The 24,523-nt window shown below is 39.8% G+C and overlaps 1 protein-coding gene across 1 annotated transcript in view; it reads left to right on the forward strand.

Moving 5' to 3' along the window:
* Window positions 1-24,523, forward strand: part of SNTG1 (syntrophin gamma 1) — a 275,551-nt gene that overhangs the window by 180,270 nt on the left and 70,758 nt on the right. Inside the window, exons 12-13 of the mRNA XM_075063014.1 lie at window positions 14,871-14,987; window positions 20,358-20,429. Coding sequence (XP_074919115.1) covers window positions 14,871-14,987; window positions 20,358-20,429 — 189 coding nt within the window. The remainder of the gene's footprint in view (window positions 1-14,870; window positions 14,988-20,357; window positions 20,430-24,523) is intronic.

A 24,523-nucleotide genomic window follows, 5' to 3' on the forward strand; every position in this document is an offset into this window, starting at 1 on the left:
TACAGGGGTCGGCAACCTTTCAGAAGTGGTGTGCTGAGTCTTCATTTATTCACTCTAATTTAAGGTTTCATGTGCCAGTAATAAATGTTAACATTTTTAGACGGTCTCTTTCTATAAGTCTATAGTATATAACTAAACTATTGTATGTAAAGTAAATTAGGTTTTTAAAATGTTTAAGAAGCTTCATTTAAAATTAATTTAAAATGCAGAGCCCCCTGGACTGGTGGCCAGGACCTGGGCAGTGTGAGTGCCACTGAAAATCAGCTTGCATGCCGCCTTCGGCACCCGTGCTATAGGTCGCCTACCCCTGGTCTATTATATCTTTCTGAGTCCTTGTCATAGGGCATCTTCTTGTGCATGGAGCACCCTCCTGCATCAGACCACAGCACAATTGGCACACCTGTCTTAGTTTCTCTCCTTCTGAATCCCCGGTAACTCTATCTTAGGCTCTTTTGCCACAATATTACACTACCTGAGCTGCAGTGTTACAAAAACACTACAAATGTAACACCGACAGACCACGGTTGTCAATGGGCGAGATTGAACCTGGGACCCTGGAGCAAAATGCATGATCTAAAAGCCATATGCCTGTTAGCTAAGGCTGTAGAGCAGAGTCATCTCTCTCTCTTTCGTCCCAGTGCCACTAGAAGGGACAGAGCACCACACCCAGGAAGTGTATGGGTTACACAAATATAAAATATAAGTCCCGACAAATAGACTATTTGTCATCCCCTGTGTGTGTAGTTCCTAAAATCCCAAGACTTGTAGTCCTTTAACGGTCCACATACTACATACTGGTGTCTTCCACCATACTTGGCTTTTTGTCAGGCCTTTCCTCTGTATGTGCCAGGACAGCCACCCCAGCCCTTCCAGGTGCTGTACAACCCCATTCTTCCCAACAGGAACCCCCACTGCCATGCTTCAGGGAGACCATCCTCACCCAAAGAGCATTCATAACTCTCCCTGGACCATGAGCCCACTCCATTCCTCTGATTCCAGCTGTCAAATGTGGAGACATCAGCGAGTATCCCCTCTTCACCGGTCCCCTGTGTTCAGCCCTCTCACGTCCTCTGCTTCACATCTCCAACTTAAAGACATCAACAGGCAATTCCCTCTGCTGCTCCCTGGCCTGTCTCTGGGTAGGTCAGATGGCAAACCCCTCTTACTACTTTCAGCTTTTCCCAGGAACCTCTTCCAGTCTCTTAGTCTCTGGCACCTCTCACTTATCCTTTTCCTGACTGACTCATCTGAATCACCGGGTCTCCCCATTTCTGATTCTCCCTGTCCCATGGGGGCACCTGTTCTGGCTTAGCAGGACTGGACCTGCTTCATTTACAGTGGCCAGCCACTCTGACAGGTCACAAGAAAATCACAAAGCTTGTTCTTCATAAAATATCAAGAACCCTGTCACCTTCTCACAACCATACTTAACTCCATTAATAAGTTCAGCAGACGAGAAATAGGCATGTAGTCAGTTCAAAATCTGTCCTTATTTTAGAGAGAATTTTTTTCAGTAGAAATTACTTTACCATTGCAGCAGTTGTGCAGCAGCAATGAGAGAGAATGATGACAGTATGATTTACAGTAAGTTTGTGGCCAGAATGTATGGGGATCCTCTCATTATCAAAATGTTGGTTGGCAACTGCTCTGAGAACGACAAAGAATGTCTTGGAGTCCTGAAGTTGGCTGTAAAGGTCTTTTGAGGGCAGAAAGATGGGATCCCTTCAATGATAAAACTAGCAGCCTAATTAACCTGATCAGGGTGTGCTAAACTGCTATGAAGATGATGTATATGACAAGTAAACAAGAAAAATCTCCACAAGATGAAAGGAAGTTTATGGAAGTGAAGAAGCCAGATCACTCTAGATAAAACAAAAAGCGTATTAACTTCACCAATTGGCGCTCTAATTATTAACCAGGCAAGAGTTGTATTCTAATTCCATTTTGACCAAAGAGAGAAAATTTTAAGTGACTCTTGCTGCATTAAGACACATTCAGCACATTTGTATATAAGATAACTGCCCACTCTAGTTGGTATATTTAAAAATGATTCAGCCAATAATCCTTACGGCATAAGTAGAGCAAACTTTTTTTTACTGCCATCTCCTATTACTTTTACAAAAAATGGCAATATAAATCAGCGTCCAAGCCTGTTGTTTGTGTCAAAATTTGGCTCCGCAAAGAAAGCTCCATTAGCATTTTCTGATGTGTAAGTACTTCCCCCGCCCCCTTCCTTTGGAAGAATCCTTACCATTGAGAGCCATGCTTCCTCAATGCTAATCTGTCCATTTACTAGCAACAACACATTCATACTGTAATGAATTTTAACTACATGAAATTGTTCATTGACCTGAATAATCCTCAGCAGGGTTTCAATTCTGTCGTTTTGACAAATGCATGCGATTATCCAATTAGTCTTCAAATTGGCTTTGCAATAAGTGAGCATTTTGAAAACTTAAATGAGGGGGGAAAAAGATTCTCTTGAAAATAACTTCTACCTACTAATCTGCAACCAGGGTGAGGGATCAAGGTATCTTCATCTCCTTGATTAATAGAGATGGAGAGTGAGAGGACTATGGGCCGGATAGGCAGGCAAATTCTGCCTGCTTGCTGCTCCAGGAGACTCTTTAAGCCCCCAGGTTATAGATGACACTACTCCAACTACTTGATGGATGTGAAAGGAGTGGCTAACCGTACTTAATATGAAAAGGAGGAAGGTGCAAAGAGGGCCACCCAGAATTTTAGTGGGGGAAGTACAAGTCATTGGGACTTGTTAGGGGATGGTAGAAGGCCGAGTGGTATGGAGAACAACCTGAGTTTATGCTTGCGAACCTTTCAGAAATGTGGCTTTTGATTAGCAAACAAAATGAGCTTTGAACTAAGGTTACAACTGACGTTGCTTGAAATGCACTTCAGAAGTGTCACAGAGCTCAGCTGTGAAACATAATACAGTAATAAACTGCAAATATCATTCTGGCTGGTTACTCTGTGTAGTACTACCTGTAGTTCTCAGTGTAGCAATTCTTGCCTGCTTAAACTGTTTGCTCCTTCTGTGATTATATTTTTCTATGTTCAAGTGAGCGAATATTATGATTCAATTTTGCTGTATTATAAGTCTATTTTTCAGTTACATGGAGAAGAATGGGAAGAGCCTCATAATTTAATGTGCAAATAGCTGAAATATTTTCCAGTTTTAGTTTAAATCCCCATCATATTTCCTCAAAAGTTTACTTTATGGTTTAAAAAAAACACCCTATCTTCAAGCTACCTATGATAATAGGGTGAAGAGGAAATTAAATTCTTACCAGGAAGGAAATTCAAGGATATTAAATACACTAATATATTTAATCCTCTGATCCCCTTGAAATGGGAATAATGAGCTCATTTAAAATTAAATAACCTAGCAGTAAACAGCTCATGTATGAGGGGGCTTCTCTTTCATGGAGGATTCCAAAACATAAGGAGTTGAAATGGGGGTAGGCTAGGAGAAAACAGCAGGGAGGGGAAGACGGGAGAAGAATAACCCCTCATAATGTCAGTAATATTTTTATTGCTAGTGTCTTAGTTGTTCATATTTCTTTTTTTTTTATTGCATTATAGGGTTTCACAACATTTTTTGAATCCTGCCCCGTGTTAGCCTTGGTTTTTTTTTCCTCAGAACTCACCCCGCCTTACAATAACAAGGATACTGCCACCTAGTGTTGCTAATGCATTTGATCAGGAGATATCAGGCAAATTGCTTAAATCAAAATGCAAGTTGAGTGATACAATAACAGTACCTCTTACCTTTACACGTGAGCAGAGCTGGGACCTCGGATGCCAGGTCACAACGCTGCTTACTCAGATTTGCTTTGGTCCATGCTCTGTCTTGCCAACAGGGAAGGAGCTCTGCCCTTATGCCATTCAGCTCCTCAGGGGCCAAGGCAGGAGGACCTATCTCCTCCTCATTGTTCCCCTGTCAAACTGAAGTTCTCAAGAGTGTGTGGGAAGGCATAATTCCCTGTTTAAAAAGGAAGAGAGGTATAGTTCTTTTCCTTCCCCCGCACCTCTGGTATCCGTAGCCATGCCTCCCTAGAAAGTTTGAGCACTCCCCTCATTTGAGAACCTATGTTCTATCCCATTGACCACACACATAAATATCTGCTATACCTCAATGCAGTGCAAAGGAATGAGAGACTCTAAAGTGCACTAAGTCTGTGCTACCATACAAGTCAGATTTTTAATATCAGTAAAGCAGGCTGTAATACTTCCCATTAAGTTTTAACGGCACTAGACAAGGTTAAAGATACAGCTCAATTTGTTCACTTCATTTACATTTTTACCAGGTTGTTTTAAGAGTCATATAGTGAGAGTACTGTAGAAGCAGGGCCAGCTCTAGGTATTTTGTCGCCCCAAGCACAGCAGGCAGGCTGCCTTCGGCGGCTTGCCTGCAAGAGGTCCCCGGTCCCGCGGATTCAGCGGCACGCCTGCGGGAGGTCCACCAAAGCCGCGGGACCAGCGGACCCGCTGAAGGCAACCTGTCTGTCACTCTCACAGTGACTGGCAGAGCGCCCCCCCGTGGCTTGCCGCCCCAGGCACGCGCTTGGCATGCTGGTGCCTGGAGCCGCCCCTGTGTAGATGTCTAAATGTTTATATGATTTGAGTATTTGTCTGCAGAGCTTAATAAGCCAAATCATTGTTAGTTCAAGGACTGGGGGAAAGATTCTCCTTTCTTTTGGCAGGAAAACACAACAATCTCAATCTTAATAAATTACTGAGCTAGTATATTGTTTAGGACTGAAGACAAAATTGTCCAGTAAACAATTGCTTTTGATAAAATATATGGGGGGAGGGATTAAACAAAGATAAAAATATTCCATAGGACCATGAGGACCATCACAAAAGGCATATAAAAAAACCTTGCATGATGAATATTTATGGAATATTTATTCTTTTTGCTGGTTTACTAGATAAAGGAATACACCTGTGTTGAGCAGTGAAGGATGAAAATTGCCAGCTCTATTTGAAGCATCATCTTAAAAACAAATGAACACACACCACATGCAAAAAATCCTTGTGTATTGTGGTATGCCTCTGTTTTCTATGAAACATTCTAAATAAATGGTGAAAGAAAAAAAGCTTATTTGAACGAGATTTACACCAATCAATATACATTTTCAAAGCAATGAGCTCTGGAGGCTTAGCTGCCCAATTCCCAATGTATTTATTTGGAATTGTGAGGTTAATGCTATGAAAATATAGACGTATGAGTCTCTATTACGTGAAGGATTCTTATCACAGCTACTGTAAGAATCAGTCCTATTATATAAGAATGAGGCCTAAAATTCTCTGGGGTGAGGGGAAATGAGAGACTAATTCTCTAAAATGAAATAAAGCAACAATCTTGTGAAAGTAATTCCCCTCCACGCACATGGCAATTCTTTTTTATTAAAATGGCAATTCTTTTTTATTAAAATAAGTATTTTACCCCTCTGCGAGCTTTGTCATATCCATGTTGAGATTCAATCAGCTGTGTTATATGCACCATATAATGCAGAATTTTAGCACTGAGATGGAATAACAATGATCATATAGGACAGTAAGGTTGATGTGAGGATCTGCAGATTGAGGATACGTCGAGGCATGCTGCCTTATCCATTCTCCTAGTGATTTAACATACACATTGCTGTTGTTGTTCAACATAACCCTTGAAGGACTCTATATGAGAGGGCATTTGGATTTGATGATTAGTTATTTAACAACAAAGATGGGAATCTGCCCCAAAGAAATTAACAGAATCCCTATAAAGCAATTGTATTCACTTCACTTAGTCTCATAGGGTATGTCTACAGTACGGGATTATTCCGATTTTACATAAACCGGTTTTGTAAATCAGATTGTATAAAGTCGAGTGCACGCAGCCACACTAAGCACATTAATTCGGCGGTGTGCGTCCATGGTCCGAGGCTAGCATCGATTTCTGGAGCGTTGCACTGTGAGTAGCTATTCCGTAGCTATCCCATAGTTCCCGCAGTTCCCCGCCCCCTTGATTTTGGTTAGATCTCATGCTGATGGGCAAAATCATTGTCCGTGGGTGGTTCTGGGTATATCTCGTCATTCCTTCCTCCGCGAAGCACCGAAGATTATTGTCACGCACTTTTTCTCTGGTTCCCCTGGCAGACATAGCTGGCACAATGGGCCGGTTTTGCTTTTGTCACATAAGAATTGGACGTAGGTATGGATGCCGCTGACGAGGCGGCTCTGCGCGCTACCCGCAGCCTTCATTTGCTTTGCTATAGCGAGACGGTTATCAGTCGTTCTGTACTGTCTTGCTGTGACCTTGTAAATTGAGGCATGATGATATGGTTTTGTTTCGTGTTCCGTCTGTGCTGTCATGGTGCCTGGCTGGAGTCGCGGAGCGGGCGCAAAGACAAAAATGAGAGTTCTCGCCAGAGTCTTCTCTTGTTATGGTATCTAGAATAGCAAGTCAGTCATGCACGGTATGGGCAGAGTATATAGGCTGGCTGTACCAGAGAGCACGCGCTTGTGTACCGTCCCGCAGATGCTGAGCTGCTGCCTATCACGAAGGGATGCTCCTGCACAACCACCGTTTGTCCCTCTACATCCACCTTCCTGAGGCTCCAGTAGGCGTGTCCCCCATTTGTGTGAAATGAGGATAAGAGTTCAGGATAGACACTGACTTGTCGATGGATAAAAGGAGGGGGAGGGCAGCCTCAGGGCTGTGATAGTCCAGGCGCCTTAGTGTGGTGGGTGAGAGAGACCGCCTCCGTGCTTGAATAGTCTAGCGCAGATTTTCTGGCAATGAACGGAGGGGCTGTGGTGCTAGCCCAGTTGCTATGATGACTGTTCCAGCCATTTGTCCATGATGGGAATGACGGGAATATTCTTAGTTTATTACCAAGGCGCTGGCCGGCCTCACTGAGGCCGAGCGGGACTCAGGGAGTTGCTGACGAGGATGGCATCGTTCTGCCTGTCCGTCTGCCACGGGGGGAGAGGAGGATGGATGTTATGCTGCAAGCCGTGTGTCTACCAGCAGCTTGCGATATACTAGGGTGCTTAAAAGCAAGAAAACAATTTGTATCGCCTGTTCTATCCGGGGAGTGTGGGGGGTATTAGCGAGATAGCCCTGAGCCACCCGGACATTGTTTTGACTACGGCATTGGCTCGCCAAGATGAAGATTGTTTTTGGGCCTGTGGGGTGGTCGCTGAGATCCTTGGTACCCTCTCCTCCTGGGTCAATTTGTTCTTTGGATTTTGGTAGATGTCCGCGCACTGTCTGTGACTCTTATCATGCCTGGGATTTTTTTCAAATGCTTTGGCATTTCGTCTTCTGTAATAGAGCTGTGATAGAACAGATTTGTCTCCCCATACAGCAGTCAGATCTAGTATCTCCCGTACAGTCCATGCTGGAGCTCTTTTTGGATTTGGGACTGCATCGCCACGCTTGCTGATCAGAGCTCCACGCTGGACAAACAGGAAATGAAATTAAAAAGTTTGCGGGGCTTTTCCTGTCTACCTGGCCACTGCATTCGAGTTCAGATTGCTGTCCAGAGCGGTCACAATGGTGCACTGTGGGATACCGCCCGGAGGCCAATATCGTAGATTTGCGGCCACACTAACCCTAATCCGATATGATAATACCAATTTTAGCGCTACTGCTCTCGTTGGGGAGAATTACAGAAACCGATTTAAAGAGCTGTTTATATCGATATAAAGGGCCTCGTTGTGTGGACGGGTACAGCGTTAAATCGGTTTAACGCTGCTAAAATCGGTTTAAACGCGTAGTGGAGACCAGGGCATAGACAGGGTGGGCCTCACCTTGTGACTGATTCAGCAACGCACTTACCTGTTATGCTGGAAAAATTCCTGACTAGCTCTAATTACTAGTCATTACAAAAATTAATGATGCAATTGGGGCCGTAAGCCCTCTTAAACCAGTGGGTAAAACATTTAAAAATCTCATCCTTTCCTGGTTTTCTCCAATGTGGTGCTCAATCAGCACCCCCAAAAAGGCAGGCCTCTGGTGTATTACAAGCAGACAGATCTTTGATATCAAGTAGTTTGAGCAGTAATTAAATCTCTGTATAGTTTAGCTTGATTGGCACCCCACATTCCATAGTAGAAAAAATAAGAATAGAATGCATAAGAATTGCTGGGAAAGCATCATGGAAATGAATGTGTGTATGTGTGGTCTTTTTCTTTTATATATCGGTAAACCTGGCCCTGTGTTCCTGGTGCAGAGAACCTGTCTTTTATGCATCCTGTTTGCTTAGTGAAGAAGACAGAAAACCACTTACAGAGCTAAAATGACAAGACTGCTTCAAGAAACAGATTTTCTGAATGAGCTAGACTTCAGAACCCTGGCCACCTCTGCTAGGCATTTGTTTTTCCATGTCTACATGAGAGCAAAATATTTTTATTCATATTTATTATTGCTCTTTCGTTCACTCACATCCGGACACGATGGAATCTTCTGATATCCTTAAAAACAGTTGTTCACTTGTAGGGAACCCTGACCCTATTGAAGTCAATGGGGCTTTTGCCATTCAGCTTTTGCAGCTGAACCAGGCTCAAATCTTCTTCCCAGCTTTTTTGTTTGGGTGAATTTTCTGTTTAACCATAAACCATGATGAACTCTGGGAATACTAAGCTGGGACAAGAATGTCAGTAGCAGTGGGGTGATAATTATCAAAACTCTTCACCAAGCCATCAGGATCTTCCTGCCTGCTGTATAACATGTTCATTTGTCCTCTGGCTCTATCTTTGTCCTGTTGCCCTACTCCGCTGCTGCACGTAATATTAGTCTGAGAAATCCCAGGGAAAGTGGCAGTAATTCTGTCCTTATCTTTTAATTGCTTTATTTTCATCAATCATAGAATATCAGGGTTGGAAGGGACCTCAGGAGGTCATCTAGTCCAATCCCCAACTAAATCATCCCAGCCAGAGCTTAGTCAAGCCTGACCTTAAAAACCTCTAAGGAAGGAAATTCCACCACCTCCCTAGATAACCCATTCCAGTGCTTCACCACCCTCCTAATGAAAAAGTTCCCTTTTATTTAGCATTATTTTGTGGTAATTTTCTTGAGTTAATATCTTTTCATTCTTTATAAAGTAAAATTAAACATTCCCTTTAAAACTCTGTGAAAAATGACATATCAGACAGAAAGACTCTTATAGGCTACGTAAGTAAATAATTTTAACAACATATTGGGAAGATAAGAAATGTGGATTTAATAAATAAGTGTCAAGTTATGAATTATTGTCCTGCTCAGCTACAGTGTCTGCATCCATAAATACGTATTGAATTGGATGTATATGGATTTTTTGACTGAAAGAAGGGTTCTGGTTAATTTATCATGTAAATATAGTGTTCAAGTGTTCATGGTTCACCTGAGATGACACAATAATATGAATCAACTTGCACTTAATTAATACATTTTGCATCACTTATTGCCTTTGGAAATTACAACAGCTGCAAAAATTGCTTTGTGGCTGGAAGTTTATCAGAAATAAGACTTGTTCTCTTTTTTTCCATGTGACAGGACTGAGAGGCTTGGCAGTCCTCAAACAAAGCTGCTGCTTCTTGAAGATGGAAATGCTATTGAAATATCTAAATGTCCATAGCATTTGATCATGCCTTATTCCTTTAGGACCTCCACTCCTTTTCTGTGTGTGTGCAGTATCCATACAACTTCTGAGACATGAAGTTGTCTGATGCGCTGCTCAGTTCCCTTTCCTGGCTGAAATAGTAGCGATACTCCTTCAACTCAGTGGATAGATATTTAAATTCTATTCTACATATATATGATTGGTATATGTGATGAGTTCTGTGTTTGTATGTATGCAGCCAAGGATCTTTAGGTCCTAGTTCTGGAAAGGAACTCAGATTCACTGTTTTTTCTTTCCATGTGGAATCCAATTAAATTGAATATGATTTTGTGATGGAGTCCATGCCTGCAGATCCTTGTCCAGGATCAGAAGGGAACCTGCCATGGTACATAATTCCTTGGGTCATCTTTTGTGTGTTAAAGTTTTTCTTTCTTATTTCTATTTATCACACTCCATAAATGAGCCATTGATCTCCAGAATTAAAAACTGTCCATTTTAAATTAATGAGCTTCCCATTGTTCTAGATTTTGTCTTTGAATCAAAGTTAGCATGTTTATCAAAATCTAAAATATCACAAGGCTATGGATTTGATTTTATCTCCTGAAAGACAGGATATTCTTTATCCATTTCCAATCAGCTTAATGCGTGTAGCACCTATGCTTTCTCCAGTTTCACATGTCCTAATTTATTCATAAGGACTTGAGGTCACTGTAGTAGAAAATAATTTTAAAAAATAAAACACTAATTTGTAGGCCAACCTTTCTATTCTTTAGAATCTGTATGGCTGTTTTATTCATTTAAATTACAGAAAAGGGATTTTATAAATATACTTACTGACAATCCGATAGTGTTTTGTTTAACAGTTCCTCTGTAGGTTTGATGGCAGTATTTTAGCTTAAAAGAGAAAAGCCCTTTATTGTTAATAAATCCTCAATAAAGGATATTGTCTGCAAAATCAGTTTAACTTCTTCCCATGATGTAGAGTCAAGGGGAAAAAATCTCACATATCTCATGGCTGCTTTAGTAGTGAAGTAATCAAATTTAAAATATCAATACATCCACATAGTATAAGTGACTTTATCCTGTTAGGCTGATGAATAGTAGAAGTACAAACTTTATAAAATGTAATCAGAGCTGTGGGAAAGAGAAACTACCAGCTGAACATAAATTACTTACCATACTACAAAAATATTAAATATCTTCAGGCTAGGTGGTTGTCACATTCTGGGGTGCAATCCATACCAATGAGTGGTTATGTCACCACTTGCCCTGTAAACTTGGATGCCTCACAGTGCATTGCTGATGTAGCTCTCAACCTGGACAGCTCACAAATAGCCTGACAGCATGCATATCACAACCTGAGTGTCTGTCTGTGCTAAACAGCCCTGATTCAGCAGCTCTGACCTGAGTAGCCAGTCTACAGCACTACCCTGGCTCCCAACAGCCTTGGTTACTACTTGCAGGGTAACCTCAACACACTCCCAGTCTCATATTTTCCCAGAAAAATGTGTTCTGCCACATTCAGCCCTCTCTTGGACAGTTCAGAGAAATATTAAGGTTTGTTGCCCTTTTAAGCAGTCAATATTCAACATTTTTTTTTACTTTAACTGAAGTTACCAACCAGTTCAGTTTAAACACAATAGTGGATTAGTTTTGATTAAAAATAAAACAAGTTAGGATTTTAAGTGAATTCAAGCATGAGAGAAAATGTTAGAAATGGTTACCAGCAAATACAAATTAAAATACTCATCTAACAGTCTAAAACTTAATCTAGCAAATTTTGGTTCATGGTTTTATTCAAGATGGCCTTTCTCCCCACAGCCTCCCAGCAAGATGGTGACTGCCCCTCTCCTTGGTCAGGATCTCTACCAAAGGCACAGCTGTATTTGTCTTCTTGGGTGAAAGAGAGAACTTGGGGGTTTCCGCCTCTTTGTTTTCTTCTGAAGGTTATCCCTCCAAGTAATGTTTATTCATGGAGTGTGGTGATGAAGGAAGCTCCACACTCTTTCTTCCCCCACTTACGTTTGCTGAATGAAAAATGTTCTGTTTACTCCATTTCCTCTCCCTGCTGTCTTAAGGACTCTGTTTACTACTTATATGTAAATTCAGTAAAACACACATTCCTTTGTTTCGGATAGATTTGCTTAACAGGTCTTTTGCCTGTCTAGTGGTATCTTACTGTGTGTCCAATTAAACAAATCGAAAGCTAGAACCTACTAAATTTAGTTTAATTCCTTTCACCATGCAACTGTATCAGTCTCCAGAAATCAGCAATCATTTGCCATTTACCTGACATCATCAAAAATATTTTGCTAACTCTTGTCCCAACCTTACAAAGTCTTATATGTGTGAATAATTTTACTCACTTGAATAGTGGCACTTAAGGCAATTACCTCCTCAGACTCCCAAGAAATCTCAAGCGCACACTACTGATTTTTCTGGCACTGTGAATGGCATCCCAAGTACCATTAATAAAGGGAAATAAATTAGGATTTTCAGTGGAATATTTCTTTAAACCTTGCCTCATTGTACTTATGATCGTCTCTCTCATTCTGAGTATATATGTGCAATATAACTTTCCCCTTGGGATCTTACAAAAGAGGTTTAGGCTTTATGCTTAATTTTGCTCATTGGAGTGGACCCATTGAGTAAATGGATTTTCAGGCCAGAAGGGACCATAATGATAATTTAGTCTTACGTCTGGCATAACACTGGCAACAATAAAATGCAGCAGAAACATATTTAAACCCTGCAGGGTATGTCTACACTGTCCATGTCATCTGGGCTAAGGGGAAATTGCTGTTTAGACATTCAGGCTTGGGCTGGAGTCCAGGCTCTGGGACCTCGATGATGTGGGAGGGTCCAAGACCTTGGGCTTCAGCCTGAGCTTGAATGTCTACTACAATTAAACAGCCCCTTAGCCTGAGCCACATGAGCCCAAGTCAGCTGACAAAGGCCAGCTCTGGGTGTTTAACTGCAGAGTAGACATACCCCCTAGAGCTGGTATTAATATATAGAGCCATTAATTTTAGAACAATAAACTCGTGTATGTTGTTTCTGCTCTTAAAAAACGATGGAACATTCTCCATCCAGGGTCCTAAAATATCATAGGTTGAGTCATGCCTAAATCATGCAAACAGGAAGGGGAATCATTTTACTCACATTAGTAATTTTGCTTTAAGTAGGTAGTCTTATTGGCTACTAACGTGTATAAAATTACTCATGCATAAGCTTTGGCCAGACTGAGCCCTTTGTATCTCAGTACTCAATCTGTAATACATCAGAACCCTGAACAGAGAAAAGCCCATTCTTATTAGGGTAGAAACAAATTACACAATCTTATTGCTCTAAAATTAACAGGTCTATTCCATTAACAGTTCTATATGAAATAGATATTGGTTTGTCTATTTTCTGTGATATTTTGCTTTATACACTGGAAGTCAGTTTATTATCAGCAAAAGAAATGTATTAGTTTATCAGGTGTTTATGGATGTGTTTAGTCCCTGTGTACGGTTTCTCCACAGCTATGGATACCAGTACTCTGGAAATACTCTGGTTCTTCTGCTTTTGGTCTTGACTCACTCACATATCATAGATTGGTGCATAGTTACATTCTAATTTAAGTAATCAATTTCCAAAGAGGAGATGGTGATTTTTAAGGAATCCCCAGCTCTCTGAATACAGTGTAGATATAGGCCAAGATTTTCAAAAAGTGTCTCAAGGCAGGCTCCTAAATCCTAAATAAGGGGTTTGAGTTTCAGAAGGGTTGATCCACTCAGTAACTCCCATTGAATAGGTACAGTAACCAAAGGTTGTCATTAGACAACCACAAAATTGTATTTGGTGAGTATTGCTGTAGTTATACCATGATATAACAGTTTTGCTCCAGTGTTTCTTCTTTTTCCTGCTCTGCCTTTGTAGTGGGAATGGTGAAAGGGGAGTTGGCCTATTTTTTTGTTTGACAGAGCAGCCATTGAGTCCATCTCTGTTTTTTACAGTTGTTACAAGTATCAGAGGGGTAGCCGTGTTAGTCTGAATCTGTAAAAGCAGCAAAGAGTCCTGTGGCATCTTATAGACTAACAGACGTTTTGGAGCATGAGCTTTCGTGGGTGATATCCACTTCGTCGGATGCATGGATGTATTCACCCATAAAAGCTCATGCTCCAAAACATCTGTTAGTCTATAAGGTGCCACAGGACTCTTTGCTGCTTTTATAGTTGTTACAGTTCTTAGAAAATGTTCAAATATATTATGCAGGATGAAATAATGAATATTATATAAGCAAAAACTAACAACAAAAAGAAAAACCCTGAAACAAGGTATAAATTGTGCAGCGTTCCTTTCTTAACCCAATTATTTAGAATTATAATTATACTTTACAAGTTTCCGATGGGCGTATTGCTTCTAATTTAAGACCTTTGAACTGGAGTACACAGTTAAATTAGATAGTATAATAATGACATGAATAATTCTGTGCTGCATTCAGTTGATGAGGAGTATACAATATTTCAGTTTTAATATGTCTAAATTATATTTGTGTGTTTTAGCTTATATTTTTTCTTTCATGTTATAGTGGAAATCTTTTTTACAGCGATAAGTGCAGTATACTGCTACTATGTTTTAATTCACAACTCTGTGAGTTACAGGCTGTGTGGTCTGGGGTAAATCATTGAAGCTTGCTGACCCTTACTTTAGCTGTATGTCAGATTGGTAAAATAATATCAACCAAATACCATGATATTTGAGTAATGTCTGAACATTCTGTTAAGGTCCTTGGATGAAGCTATAAAACTTGAAATACAAATAGCATACCTTCTCTCTCATACTGAATCCTTTCTTTCTGCAGAAGGCAACAGACCACCAACCAGGATTACACAAATAAAAACTTTCAACCACTACTTGAAATTTACTCTAGCTTTATGGTTACTTGGTTTCTTACACTTCAGTTTCATTAAGGCCCTTTAATTTGAATTTTCAGCATATTTAGAATGACTCCAGCCCGTTTTTTTATGGGATGATAAACTTCTGATATCTGCTGAATATATATTTGCCTTTTTACTTTTGTTGGTAGAATGAAAGTTTGTTCTGATAGTTTCCCATGAATAGGCTTTCTTTACATGATTATAGGTGAATTAAAAATGTCATTTTGAATCACCAGTTCAGGATTTTTAGTTAAATAGGATTTGAAGGGCATCAGCATAATTTGTATGATGAACGTGTAATGTATGTGGAATTCATCAACACTATTGATTTTTCCATCAGATAGTCTATATGGGCTGGACAGAAGAACGGGAACAAGACTCCCTTCAGGACCGAATGTATACACCAAAGTTTCTAGCTCTGAGGGGTTCCTCTCTTTATAAATTTATAGCACCTCCAGTAAGTATATTTCTAATATTTAGCAGGGAAAAGTGTATTTAAAATAATTTTATCCCATACAATGCATACAAGCATTGTACATAGTGATAGGTGGATCTTTCCACTGTCTACCAGGATATGTTATATAATAGTGAAAAATTATGGGGAATAAAGTTAAAGTTCTGCAAAATAATTGTCAAAGATATGAAGTGCAGCTAGTAAGCACCTTTCTGCCTAATTACCAGGAGCACTTGGCAAAGTTGGAAGGGAAACACGTTGTTTACTGCTAGGTATGGAAGGGTCAACCAGCTTGAAGCAAACTGGTTAGATTGTGTTGAATGATAGCCAGACTTCCATATTCAGACAGCTGAAGGCATGGACACTATCAGAGCCTTTTGCATGCTGTGGAAATGAATTTTCAGAACATCTATGTCTCCAGATTTCATCTTGAATGTGACTTTTTATACTTTGTGTGAGCAACAAAGGGGAGGGAGATAGGGGAAGGGGAAAGTGGGCTGAGTAATATCATTGGTTTCATTTGAATTTAGCCAGCAAAATGTTTAGGGCCAGTTTTTACTACTCTTACTCACGTTAAGTAGTGCCTCACTTGAACCCTAACTTAACAAAGCATTTAAGCAGTCGTGAAGTCCCGTTACAGTAAAACATACATTTAAGTGCTTTATTGGGTAGGAATAGATTTAAGCATGTGCTTCAAGATAAGCACATCAATTGTCAAATACATTGGTAAGTGGCAAGGGGAGTTAAAAATTCAAAAGACAGACTGAAAACACAAGAGTGTTTCGTGATTTTTGAACTTTCGGAATTAGCTGTACTGCCTATGCTTAAGTGCTTTGATGAATCAGGGCCTGAGCAAGAAGTCTCAATGATTTCATTGGGGCTGCTCACAGGCCTTTGGTTCTGAGAGGAGGCAGAGAGAAATTAAAGCTTTGAACTGGAGGAAAAAATGTCTTTTTTCACTATGAGCTGGGAGGGAAACAGAAGTAAATTTCTATGTCCTGTAGAGCAGATTGAAAGTTACCACTCACTGTGAATAAGGGTGGATGAATCTGACCCCGAGACAGCACAATTATTGTTAGTTTTGGAGAAAACTTTTTCAAGGAGATCTGATTTTTTTTTTAAAAAAAAAATTCATTCAGGACTAGATTCTGTACTGGTGCTGAGTAGCACCTTATTCCAGAAGTAGTCCTACGGAGTTCAATGGAACTACTTATCAAGTATTTTTTTAAATAAAAATATAATACTGTCCTCCAGGAGGTGAGGGAGTGGGGAAGATAGCCAATCAGAGGCAGTTCACCCCCAGGAAAAGCTGACATTTGCAAGAGGGCTGGAAAGTCTCACATCCCTGATTGCCTCCAGCCCTGGGCCAAATTCGCATAGAAATCATGAGAATTGACAACACTGGTTGCTACTCATTGAATGAGAGTTTCATTGTCAATCTGGCCCTTTCACATTGGGTAAAGGGTTCAAAAAGCATTAAGTAGCTCTAAAACCTCTGGATCTGGCCATGGAAGGATTCTCTTGGCACAGACACTTCTAGAAGATGGCCGTAACATCTTCTTCTTCCCCAATCCCCATCCCCAAACACACACACACATAGTGGGTGTGCTAGAGGCAGGAGGAACCACAGATCCTGTATTGCAGAGATTCCAGGCAGTTGTGCTGCACTTAGGGCAGCCCCAAAATGCTGCTGTAACTTGGACAGTTTCCAGAGATTAAAGGCACTTTACACATCCTTTCTCCTGGGCTGCAAGTTCCATGCAGCAAAATATCCCACCCAGTATGAGTAAGAGTATCAGACTCTGGTCCTTGGTTCTAAGACAGTCAAAGAGAAATTAGAGCTTAGAATCAGTGGGGAAAAAAAGTCTTTTCTCCATGAGCTGGGAAGGAAACCTAAGTAAAATTGTATATCCTATAGTGCATGTTGAAAGAGAATGACACTAAGAGTGCCTTAACATAAAATAAAAAAGCCTTTGGATGAGTAATTTTCACCAGACAGTTAGTGCAATGCATGCACATTTTGGGGTATTTGACAAAATTGCTTTATTTTAAAAGATTGCAATAGTTATAAAGGATTTTGAACATCATGTTTTACAACCATACACTTTTGTGCATACTTATGTCTGCAATCATATAGCAAGATGTGTTCTTTTTTTCTTGTAATTTTCAAAGATTAGTATCAAACTGTTTCAATATCACAATTTTTCAGCTTCTAATTATGGGTTACTTAAGTGGGAGTCACAAAAAAAGACTATACTTTTTTGCAGCATAAGCTCCCTGAATCAAGTTGCTTTCTAAACAGGGATGTGATGCCAATATTTTTACAAAGAGCTCTTACAGAAGTTTTCTTTTTTTTTCTTTCTTTTTTTTTTGGACTTCCTGAGGTCTCTTCCAACCCTAATCTTCTATGATCTGCTCTTTTTTTCCCCTTCCCATTTGGAAAATAACACTTTTCTCCTAACTATGCTAAAAAAAGCAGCCATGACACTCATTTGTCTTTGATTATTTATTTTTTAAAGTTCTAAAAGGTAGCAAGTGCAGAAAGGCATTGTCTCAGGTACCATCTGAGTCACAGCTACTCCTCTGCTCCTGAGAAAGTATACTTGCATCTAGGCAACTGTGTTGGCCAGTGTTTGGGAGGAGATAGAGCCAGGGCTCCATCTATTGCCCCTCCTCTTGCTCAGAGGGTAGAGTATCATGCATGCCATCCCTGTGCCCAGAGTTGGGATTTGAGTAGATTCTGTATGGGCAGTGTGTTCTTCGCCTGTCCTTATTCCTCTGTATAGCCAAGTAGAATTCAATCATAAAGTGATTATATATTTTCACATAATTCCCTATGTCTCAGTAGTAGCAGTCTATCAAATATGGTTTGTCAACTATGGTTTGTCCTCATGTATGTGTACATATGCTGGCATGTATTTATAACATATTTGTAGTACATTTTACCAAACATAAAACATGTGGACATGCCACTGAGAATTTTTATTCATATGAGTAGTCCCGTTTACTTTATTGTGATTACTCATGTGAGGTATGGGACTATTTGTATGAATAAAGGTTTGCAGGATGGTAACTCATACTAGGAAAATCTTCCTTTGTTTATGTTCCTGTATGGGCTTCTCTGATTGCCACCCATAAACCAAGACTTTAATAGGTTACAGAGCAGATAAGAGGTTAATTATACTCTATGCAGTGCTAACACTCTTGTTCCTTACTAAATGTAATTAAGGATATAAAAGAGGTTTAGAGAAAACAGATAAGGGCCAAATCCTGGATTGTTTACACAAGCAAAAGTCCCTTCCACAGAAATGGAGTTTTTGTTTTAGTAAAGACTTCAGGATTTGGATGTATATGATTGAATCTAAAGATCCTTTTTATCGTTTGTAATAGAAAGGATGGGGGGAGAGGTGAACCATGTAACATAGCTGACTGCAGACAATTAGAACTCTATTAAAAGAGCAAATATAACACTTAATCTTTTTGATCTTTTCATTACTGAATTTTATTTTAGTAAGATAAAGTGATTGAGCTTATGCTTCTCTTGTCTGAGTTTCAGTTATTTTAATCTATATGCTCAACAAGATTTAGTACAATTAGCACATTTGTCATGCAACTCCATAATCAAATTAACCATAAAGACACAGTGTCATCCTTTAGTAAGTCTCATTTATGTAGAAAACAGATTAAAAATGGAAATTTTTGATATCAGCAAACATCTTGGTATTTTAATAGTTATTTTGAAGTAATCATTATAAAACCATTAAACAAATTTGTACATGATACAACATAAAAAATGGGCAAACACTTTATAAAGTCCTAGATTGCTATATTACCCCAATCCTTCCCACAGTAGCTCCTCAACAATCTAACATACCTCTCACATGCATGTCCGTGGTTTCACTTAGGAAAAGGGATAAGTTCTCTCATATATTTTAAAAGATATTTTTATTCTCAAGTCTTGGAGACCAAATATATTTGCTCTTTCATTTGTCCTGTTCTTGAATATCAATAGCAATGATGTGTCAGCCACTTTCATAGGATTCTGTTCTATTGTCCAATTTCTTTTACTGTTAAGCTTTTTTTTTCTAATATATAACCTCAACTTTTCAGACCACTGTTCCTTGTCCCTCTGTCTTCTGAAACTATGTATAGTTCTTTCTTTCCTTTCTCTGTTTCCTTGAAGGTACTTATAGAGTGTGATCATATATATCTTGATTCTTCTCCAGACTGTATAAATTTTGCTGCCTGTTTCTGTCCTTTCTAAATCCTATTAATTAACTCTTATATCATTTTATTATAATCTGTAATGTTTCCATATAATACAATTGTTTTAAAATTAATACTTGTAAAAATCAATGTTATGTCCTGGGATAAACTTTTAGGTGGACCAGAAGTATTTTTCAGAGCTTAACGTTTGAAGAGTACAAGAGTAGACACTTGCTAAAACAAATATGATTCTTAGGCCTGATCTATACTTGGCAGGGGGCGGGGAATTGATATAAGTTACACAACTTCAGCTACGTTAATCTACTTACCACGGTGTCTTCACCACGGTGAGTCAACTGCTGCCGCACCCCCATTGACTCTGTCTGCATCTCTCGCCAAGCTAGAGTACAGGAGTCGACGAGAGAGTGCTCAGGGATCGATTTATCGCGTTTCGCTGCTGGTTGATCTGGCCAGTAGTGAAGACATACCTGGTAGCTGTTGTCTCCTTTCCTGTGTTTGGATTGTAAACTCTTTGGGGACTGTCTTTTGTTAGATGCTTCTACACCGCTTAGTGCAGTAGTCCTTTTGTATATTTGAGGGCCTTACCACAATATAAATAATAAAAATAACACTTCATGGGGCAGTGTGCAACAGGCCTTTACATGTCCGCTCAGTGAGAGGAAGCACAAAAAGAATGCCTTTTTTACTCAGGATTGCTCAGGGACTGCTCCCTCAGTGTATCTGCAGTGGCCAACCGCACTCCAAAGGCAGCAGGGAGAAGACAGAGGCTTGGCCCAACCCTATTCTTGATCCTACAGGAAAGCTGGTTGCACCATCCTAAAGGATGATATTGCCTGAATACAACCACACTGTACCCCAGGACTCTCAGGGAGGTGCTTGACAGTGCTTCCCTGAGGTACAATGTCTCTTTGGACTCCCTGTGGAGTAGTGTGCCTCCTCAGCACTGCCTACCTGAGGGCTAAATGTGTCAATATGACCCATGGTAACAGTTCTGTAAGGCAATGTTGTGTTGTCTTTTCTGTGCATATGCAGTGTATCAATGAAAGAAAATCTTTGGGACAGGACAAAATGGTCTATAAACTGTATCATTAAAACAAAGAAAAATTACATTATTTACTGTATTTTTGTTTGTTGTTTTTTTCCAAGGTCACCACGTGGGATTGGACACGAGCTGAAAAAACATTTTCAGTTTATGAGGTCATGTGCAAAATTCTCAAGGTATGAGGAGCAAACGTAAAAAGTTATGGAGGTGGCAGCTGAAAGGCAAGGGGGGAAACTTCATAGCTAGATAAATTGCACAGCATGCTGTCAGGAAGAGCTTGAACCTTTTCCCTTTGGAGTCAATGGCAAAACTCCTAGTGACATGAGTGGGTACATGATGAGCAAAGTTTTTCCAAAGCGCTGCAGGATTGGATGTAAACTGAGTTTAACTGGGTTACCGTCCACATGGGAAAGTGTTTTTTTTTCACCATGATCCAGTATGTGTTTTACATTGGCAAAGCATTTTATAGCTTCTCAATCAATATAACATTTGTAATATAAATAATTTTAACTGAACAACTACAAAAATAGGGATTGATTCTGCCATCAGATACATGAATGCAACTCTCACTGATCACCACAGAAGCTTGCACCCATGTACCTGTGCACGGGATAGTGCTCTGAAAATATATACATTGGTGTTCTCGAAAACTTGTCATTTACTGCTTTTAACCATAATTTACTCCATTCGTTGTATTCTCAATACATAGAACGAGCAACTAAATAATGTTTAAACAGTTATCTTTGCAAATTGCAAGGTTTTAAGGGGATCATATTTCATGTAACAGTATTGCATGTTATATATTTAATGTCGTTTGACGCTTACTATATTGACATTCTTTGTTTTAAACATCATGGAAATTGAACATTTGTGTAATAATTTTCATGTATATTAAATACAATGTAAAAATTGGAGAAAACAAAACAGAGTAGGAAAATGTTTCTCTTTCCATACATTTGAAATGATACTTTCCTTATTTTATTTTCTTCCTGATACATGTGTAAGGGAATTTGATGATTTCTCAACTTTTTAGCGTGGCCTCTATTAGAAGTCATTTATCATTTGACAGCAGTGTGATAGGACAATAACAGTGATATTTCCATGGTGTTGCAACTTATCTGAAATGTTGGCTTTTTAATAGTAACCTTTGTAAATACCATGTTAGAAAAAGTTCCCAGTTACACTCTTAAAATGTTATAGTTTGGTGAAAGTATCAAGAATTCTGTCAAATGCAGATCTTTAGAGTAATGTTAAAGTGTCTGTGCAGTATTGTGCGTAGTCAGTGTTAATTAATTATGAGTGCCTGATGGTGCAGCAAACACTGGACAGTGGGTACATGAGTCATTTTTCTCATATAAATAGTGCTCGTCAAGTCAGTACCAAGACAACGTCCATCCAAATATTTTATTGTAGAAGTTTAATTAAAAATAACAAATACAAATATTACATAGATCCTTTATCATTTTTTAAAAATGTATTCCTCCATTCCCTTCCTTGCTACCTTACTCCCTCCCTCACATGTTTACTCTTTTCATTCTTTTCCCCATTAACCATCTCTCCTTTCCCCCATCTTCCTCTATTTCCTAGGAGGTCACCCTTGAACATCTTTCCAAATGCTACAGATTTCTTTTCCCCTTTTCTCCCCTGAATGGCAGAAGCTAGGCTTCCAGGAAGAGAAAATTCAGTGCTGTTAAATCACCTGTCCTGTTGCCTGGCTCCGGAGGCCAGCTGGGGTTTAAAACAGCTCTCTGCCCATGTTAGAATAGTTCCTCATCCTCTCTAATGTATGCCAGCTGGAACAGTCCCTTAGGAATCATTTGGCTGGCTAATTACTGCAGGCTGATCTGGCCATACCTCTCTCACTTCCTGGCCGGCCTCACAACACCATCTATTTGCAGGGGGTAGGAGTAGGTGGTATAGTATGTGCCATGCTGGCTGTGTATCACCAGAGGATTCCCCTAAGAGCGTGCGTTTCTCTAAGGGCAACTTTTAACTTTTCTTTATGCCACTGAAACAATGTTAAGGGAACTTAATTTGGGCCGATGACCTTGTCCAGTTATTGCCTAAGATTTTTTCACCTACTGCATAATATACAATTGGAGCTAAAATTAAACTGATGGGTGAGTGGTGGAGAAGAAAAGAGGGAGAGAAAAATCTTCATTATATATTTACTACTTCATTAATATTTAATTATTTCTGTGTTATCTGAAAGCCTGGGCTAGCTATTGAAGTCTGAAACTGAGCTAGAGTAGATTCTTTAGGTGAAATATTTGTGAAAAACCAGTAAAATCACCTTACTCTTCCATTAATCCCCACTTTTTCCCAGTCCTGCACAGTGTGTACCATGGATTTTGCCTCTGTTATGTCTAAACATAAAAACATTAAAAATATGCAGTTTCAACTTCACATTACCAATGGCACAGAGAGGGTCTCTGTAGATCTTGGAAGTTATTCAGGATTTCTGTCAGCATCATAAATCTTGCTTGTTTTTAGCAGTGCGTCCTTCTAGACACACTCCATGGATATAACTGAAATAGATGCAGCTAAGAAAAATGGCTTAGTTTACATTGTCTATTCTCATGTCCAAACCCCGTCCCTTCTATAGTACATTGTGTACTTCTTTCTTCATGAATATGTTTTCCTTAAGGAGTGAGTTTGGGTGAGGGGGAAGGAATGTCAGTCATGAATGCAGTGCTCGTGCTGAAATTTTTTAAAGGCTTTAGCGTAAGTTGTTTTGCTTAGCTTTCAACATAGAGAAAATCTCATCCCTTCTGTGACAGAAGAGGGACTCAGCCACCCTCTCAGCACTATACCTCACCCTTTCATAAACTGCAAAGGAGAGAAATGGATAGCCTGGGAGGGGGAAAAAACCCTCCAACTGCACAGTCTGTTACCTATACTACAGACCACTCCCCCACCCTGCACCTTTTTGTGGTTACAGAAGCAGCTGAATCCAGGGGGTTCTAACACAACTACTCTTCCCAGGAGCCAAGGAAAGTTACCCTGGTTTTCCATAGATACCTGGGGATCTGTCAAGTTTATGAGCAAATTGTGTGGCCCTTTCCATAGGGAAGCAAGCCTTTTGCATACCATTTGATGGGATGATATGCAGGAATTTCCACAAACAGAGATTTATTTCCCCTTGGATGGAAAACAAAAATCTTACCTACTCCATAATTTACACACAGAAATGGGGGGATAGGCCTCTTCTTTCATTTAATATATGGGAGGTGAGTCCCTTCATCTTGACATCCATAAAGAACTGCAAAATGGAGGGTTAATTAGATACATATTGGAATGATCATGAAAGTTAATCAGCGCAAACAATGTAGAGGGAAAACCTAACGGAATTCTAAGATTCGAATGAGAGACAAGATGAGAGAATAAGGAAGTCTCCATAAACCAGTGCTCTATTAAAGAGGGGATAGAGAGTAGATTACTTGTCGTCATCAAATATAATAACCAGTGTCATTATCTTTCTATGCACCTATGCCCTTATATTGATATAGGGAATCATAGAAATGTAGGGCTGGCAGGGACCTCAAGAGGTCATCTATCCATCCCTTGTGTGTTGAGGGGGGTACCCAAGTATACCCAGACCATCCCTAAAAGCAGCAAAGAGTCCTGTGGCACCTTATAGACTAACAGACATATTGAAGCATGAGCTTTCGTGGGTGAGTACCCACTTCGTCGGATGCATGCATCTGACAAAGTGGGTATTGACCCACGAAAGCTCATGCTCCAATACGTCTGTTAGTCTATAAGGTGTCACAGGACTCTTTGCTGCTTTTACAGATCCAGACTAACACGGTACCCCTCTGATATTAGACTATCCCTGGCAGGTGTTTGTCTAACCTATTCTTAAAAACCTCCAATGACAGGGATTCCACAACCTCTCTTGGTAACGTATTCCAGTGTTTAACTATCCTTATAGTTAGAAAGTTTTTCTTAATATCTAAACTAAATCTCCCTTGCTGTGGATTAAGCCAATTACTACTTGTCCTACCTGCAGTGAACATGGAGAGCAATTGACCGCCATCCTCTTTAAACAGCCCTTAGCATATTTGAAGAGTTATCAAGTCCCTCCTCATTCTTCTTTTCTCAAGACTAAATGTGCCCAGTTTTTTAACCTTTCCTCATAGGTCATGTTATCTAAACTTATCATTTTTATTGCTCTCCTCTGAACTATCTCCAATTTGTACACATCTTTCCTAAAATGTGGCACCCAGATGGAGCTACTATAAGGTGGATGTATAACTGATTGGAAAAC

The sequence above is a fragment of the Chelonoidis abingdonii genome, chromosome 2, assembly GCF_003597395.2.
Source record: "Chelonoidis abingdonii isolate Lonesome George chromosome 2, CheloAbing_2.0, whole genome shotgun sequence".
NCBI lineage: Eukaryota > Metazoa > Chordata > Testudines > Testudinidae > Chelonoidis > Chelonoidis abingdonii.